The sequence below is a fragment of the Athene cunicularia genome (assembly GCF_003259725.1).
Source record: "Athene cunicularia isolate RWA chromosome 27 unlocalized genomic scaffold, athCun1 chr27_part1, whole genome shotgun sequence".
NCBI lineage: Eukaryota > Metazoa > Chordata > Aves > Strigiformes > Strigidae > Athene > Athene cunicularia.
Genome location: NW_020799138.1, coordinates 3,401,597 through 3,406,480, shown reverse-complemented (window position 1 = coordinate 3,406,480; position 4,884 = coordinate 3,401,597). Strand labels below are relative to the sequence as shown.

Sequence of the window (4,884 nt, the reverse complement as noted above, 5' to 3'; positions counted from 1 at the left end):
GTCTCGGCAGACGTGGAGGAGCTCTGGATTGGCCTAAATGACCTCAAGCTGCAGATGAACTTCGAATGGTCAGATGGGACACCCGTGAGGTTCACGTACTGGCACCCCTTCGAGCCCAACAACTTCCGTGACAGCCTGGAAGATTGTGTGACCATCTGGGGACCGGTGAGAGCCCGCGGCGGGGGGCTCATCCTGCACCTCTGCAGAGAGCATCGCGGCATCCTCGTGGCCAGGGAGGGGGGGTCCCTCGGGGAGGGGGATGCCTCAGGGAGGATCTCTGGCTGGGGCTCAACCTGGCTCATCCCAGCTGTTGGGATGGGAGGGATCCAGCACAGCATCCTTGGGGATTTGATGTAGGGAAGGACGGTCCGTGGACCCAAGGTGGGGATGGATGGGCTAGGACATTTCCCCAGGCTGTTGGAATAGGCTCAATCCTGCTCTTCTCCCCGCTGTGCAGGAAGGGAGGTGGAATGACAGCCCGTGCAACCAGACCCTGCCCTCCATCTGCAAAAAACCCGGTCGGGTGAGCCAGGAGAAGGAGGAGGATGACCACGGGTGCCGAAAGGTGAGGGGAGACCTGGAGCGGGAGGTGGCTCTGGCTGCTCCATGGCTCTGCCTGATGCTCAGCCCTTCAGGGCCGTGGGGAACCTCTCCCTAAAATCATTTCAGGGGCCCTGATGGACAGCACCCAGAGCTGTGTTGGTGCCTGGGGGCTGCTGGCGTGACAGAGCATCCTGGGGCTGCTGAGCCCCTCACTTCCATGGTTGCATGAGGCCACAGGAAGAAACTGGGACAAAATGCATGTCTCCATGGTCCAAGATCCTCCCCCCTTGGGCTGGCTTAGTTGCCAGCAAGGACATTCCTTTTTTTTTTTTTTTTTTTTTCCCTTGCCTTGTCTGTGCCAAAACCTGCAGAGGCAGCTGCTCCACGTGGGAGCCCGGCGGGGCAGAGGCAGCTGCCAGCCCTGTGCCTTGGCCGATGGCTGGCTGCCTTCTCTGGGCAGGATACGGTGTTTTGGGGACACAGCCACCAAACTGGTGGGTTCTCACCCACACCACACTTTGCCTCAGTTTCCCCAGCTGTTGAGCAGGGCTGAGGCTGCCCCGTTCCACGCTTGCTGGGAAGTTGCTTTTGTGCCTCTTTGCAAAGTCTTGGGGCAGCGAGGAGCCTGGCACCGCCACTGCTCTTGAACATCTCCCAGCGTTTCAAGCGAGCCAGCGTGTGCTCGCACTCGGACTAGCAAGCAGCCCCCTGGGCCAGCTCCCAGAGGTGCTGCCGGGCTCCTCCCAGGTCTTTCCCCCATCGCAGCAGCTTGGCTCAGGGGGAGCGTGGCATTCAGGCAAGCTGGCGCGCCAGGCTGGAGTCAGGGGGCTGCCAGCCAGAGCCAGAGGAGCCCCACTGTCGGCAGGCGCTGGGGACAAGGCCCTCAGTGGCAGCGTGCCACTGCCACCCTGTCCACTAGTCCTCGCAGCAGTCCTGAGGACTAATAGGATGTCCCCATGTGAATTTAACTCCCTCCTGCCTCTCCAGCCACAGCCTTACCTTGGCTGGGAAACAAACTGGGAGCGATAAATGAACTGAGGCAAGACCTTTTCCCATCCTTCCTCCCCATCCTCATCCTCAGTGGGTCCATTTGCTGTCCAGATGCAGAGACTGATAGTGAGGTGGCAGCATCTCACTCCAAGGATCAGCCCTGGTCCTCTCTGCCCACCGTGCTGGTTTTCCTTGGTGGCTTTGCTGCTTTTTCTCCCCCTTTCCAAACTCTCTTTATTTGTGGAACAGCCTTAAAGGAAGCAATGGGGGATGGAGGTTGGGATGATGGGAAAAGCAGAGCCAGAGAGGGATGCAGGGGCATACCGGGATCGGGGAGCTGGAGGCAGCAGTTGGGGTTGATGGTCCCATCCTGGCCCCTTCTGACATGACAGGAGGTTGCTGTGGTGCTCAGTGTGTGGGAGAGCACCCATGTGGATTTAGTGATGATGAGGCCCAGGGCTGGTTGGGGACCCCTCTGGGGACATCAGGACCCCTCTGGGGACATCGGGGAGCTGCACTGTCCCATGCTGGGCCCCTCCTCATGCTGTTCCCAGCAGGACCCAGCTGGTGGGTCATACCTGGGTTTGCTAACTTTGCAGAAAGGCTGCAGGAGGTGGAACTTAGGGGGAAAAAAAAATGGAATTCGGGGTCATTTTCTTCTTGATCTCCCAAAGCTGCCCTCCTGCTTCCCTCCCCACCATGCTGATGAAGCTGCAGAATGCATGTGTCCCCCACCGGCCTTCCAGTGCCTGGGGGACCCAGGGGTAAAACCCAGTGATGCTTCCTACTGTGCTGGGGGGGGTCCCTGCGCCTGGGGCCCCTTTCCTCCCCAGCTGAGCCCCTTCACCCTTCCAACCCCGGCTTCATGTGTGTGTCCCCTCTCAGGGGTGAGCCCCCCTGTCCCTCCCCGCGTGGCCGCTGCTGCTGCCAGCCCTGGGGCTGCCCCACTCCCTGCTCTGGCAGAAAACAGGCGCTATTGTGTCTCCAGCCCTGGAGTGGCTCCAACATCAACAAGGCGGGGGATTAAAGCAAGCTGCGGTGGGACTCACTCTGGATTTGGCCCCGCGGCGTATAGAGGAGGATTGTGTTCCCCTCCCCACGCCCCGGCCAGGGCTGGACGTTGGCAGGAAGAGCCATTTCCCTGGCTTTGAAGCTGCCTGTGTGTTTGTTTTCCTTGCAGCCCTGTCCTCTGGGGCTGGGGGCTTGTTAGAGCTCAGAGCTGAGCGGGGTCAAGCCGGGGCGGCCGGGGGCAGGAGACCTCCCAGGAGAAGGCAGAGGTGGTGGCAGGGGACGTGGGATGTTGCTCTCCCCGCCCTGGCTTTGCTCCCATCCTTCTGGGGACAGCTGGGGTGAGCGGTGGCGAATGTCCCCCTGTCACCTGTCCCCAGGGCTGGAAGTGGCACAGCCCCTCCTGCTTCTGGCTGGGTGAGGACCGCGTCCCCTACAGCGATGCCCGCAAGATGTGCTCTGACTACGGCTCCACGCTGGTCACCATCACCAACAGGTGCGTCCCACACTGGTGGTACTGGGTTTGCCCCAAAACGAGCGCCCCCAGAGCGGGGTGTGACTCCACAAGGGCCGGAGCATCGCGGGCTGCTTGGCACCTCAGCTTGCAGCATCGCCCGCTCTTGCTGCCCCTCAGGTTCGAGCAGGCGTATGTCAGCAGCCTCATCTACAGCTGGGACGGGGAGTATTTTTGGACAGCGCTGCAGGACATCAATGAGACGGGCGCTTTCCGCTGGCTGAGCGGCGATGAGGTTATGTACACCCACTGGAACCGCGACCAGCCCGGTAAGAGGGCAGCGGCGGGCGGGATGGGGACGTCCCCTCCGTGCAGGGCGGGTGCTGGCTCTGCTGCCCGGCACGGTCCGACCCTAAGGCTGGCATTCCCCTCCCCATCCCGTGAGCATCCAGGTTACAACAAGGGTGGCTGCGTGGCCCTGGCCACCGGCAGCTCCATGGGGCTGTGGGAGGTGAAGAACTGCAGCACCTTCAAGGCCAAGTACATCTGCCGGCAGAACCTGGGCACCCCGGTGAACCCCGAGCTGCCCGGTCCCTACCCCACACCCAGCTCACTGCCGCCTGCCCCCCAGGATGGAGCTCTGACTCCAAGCTCCGTCACTGCTACAAGGTAAGGGGTGCTTGGGGGCCTTGCCCCGCCCGTTGTGGGGTGCACGTGCCTCCCCAGCGGTGCAGGGCGGGTGGAGGAGCGTGTTTGGTGCTTGCAGAGGGCAGCCCCGACCCCGCGAGCTGGGTTCAGCGTGGCGACTGCGCCCTGGCCTGTGGCGTGGGGACGATGCTTTGCGCCTCTCCCAGTGCTGAGCCCCCTCCGCTGCCGGATTCTCCTTCCCCAGGTGTTCAGCTTTGAAACTGCAAGAGAAGAAGACGTGGATTGCGGCGCAGGAGTTTTGCCGGGAGCTGGGGGCCCAGCTGCTCAGCCTGGGCAGCTATGAGGAGGAGCACTTTGTCGCCAACACCCTCAACAAGATTTTTGGGTGAGAAGCTGGCTGTGCCAGCATGTGTCCTGCTGCCCGAGGGTGCTTGGGACAAGCCTGCACCCCTCCCCGTGCTCTGGCACATGTGGGTGGGTGGACGGGGCACAGACCTGGCTCTCTGAGCACAAACTTGTGTGCAGAAGATGCATCGATTAGTGTGGCTGCACCGAAGAGCAGATGGGGGACAAGTGCAGGAAATGCAGTGTAATTTGGGGATGGAGTTTGGGCTTTAAACTCTCAGCCCTGAGCCAGCGCTCCTGTTATCTGAGCTCTGATGTTGGGTGTTGCGGGGGCAGCAGGCTTTGAAAACAAACAAAAATGGCCAGATTATAAATATGTATATAAATACAAACCCTCTGTTTTGGAGGGGGGTGTGGACTCACCCTTCCTCCTGGCTCCTTGCAGGGAGTCGGAGCCAGACCTCCACGAGCAGCACTGGTTCTGGATTGGCCTGAACCGGCGGGACCCCGCGGGGACAGGAGCTGGAGGTGGAGCGACGGGCTGGGGGTGAGTCCGGAGCGGGGAGGTTGGCAGGATGACCCTGCTTGGCATGTACGGTGCGGGTGGGGCAGATCCAGCGCTGGTGGAAATGCCCAACACTGCCCATCTCTCTCAACCCCCAGTTTTTCTACCGCAACTTTGACCGCAGTAACTACGATGACGACGACATCGGACCTGCGCGGTGCTGGACCTGGCCTCCCTGCAGTGGATGCCGATGCAGTGCGAAGCCCAGCTGGACTGGATCTGCAAACTGCCCAAAGGTACCCGGCAAAGACACCCCCAAACCCTTCAGCTCCAAATAACCTGGCTACACTTCAATGAGTGGGTTCAGTGTTGGGCCCCTCACCCCAAAAAG

The 4,884-nt window shown here is 61.3% G+C and overlaps 1 protein-coding gene across 1 annotated transcript in view; it reads left to right on the top strand.

The window, feature by feature from the left end:
• The window catches only part of MRC2 (mannose receptor C type 2), an 18,942-nt gene that overhangs the window by 4,617 nt on the left and 9,441 nt on the right, over positions 1-4,884 (top strand). Inside the window, 10 exon segments of the mRNA XM_026864616.1 lie at positions 11-165; positions 458-565; positions 2,922-3,037; positions 3,176-3,324; positions 3,448-3,664; positions 3,888-4,028; positions 4,434-4,495; positions 4,498-4,535; positions 4,652-4,694; positions 4,697-4,789. Coding sequence (XP_026720417.1) covers positions 11-165; positions 458-565; positions 2,922-3,037; positions 3,176-3,324; positions 3,448-3,664; positions 3,888-4,028; positions 4,434-4,495; positions 4,498-4,535; positions 4,652-4,694; positions 4,697-4,789 — 1,122 coding nt within the window.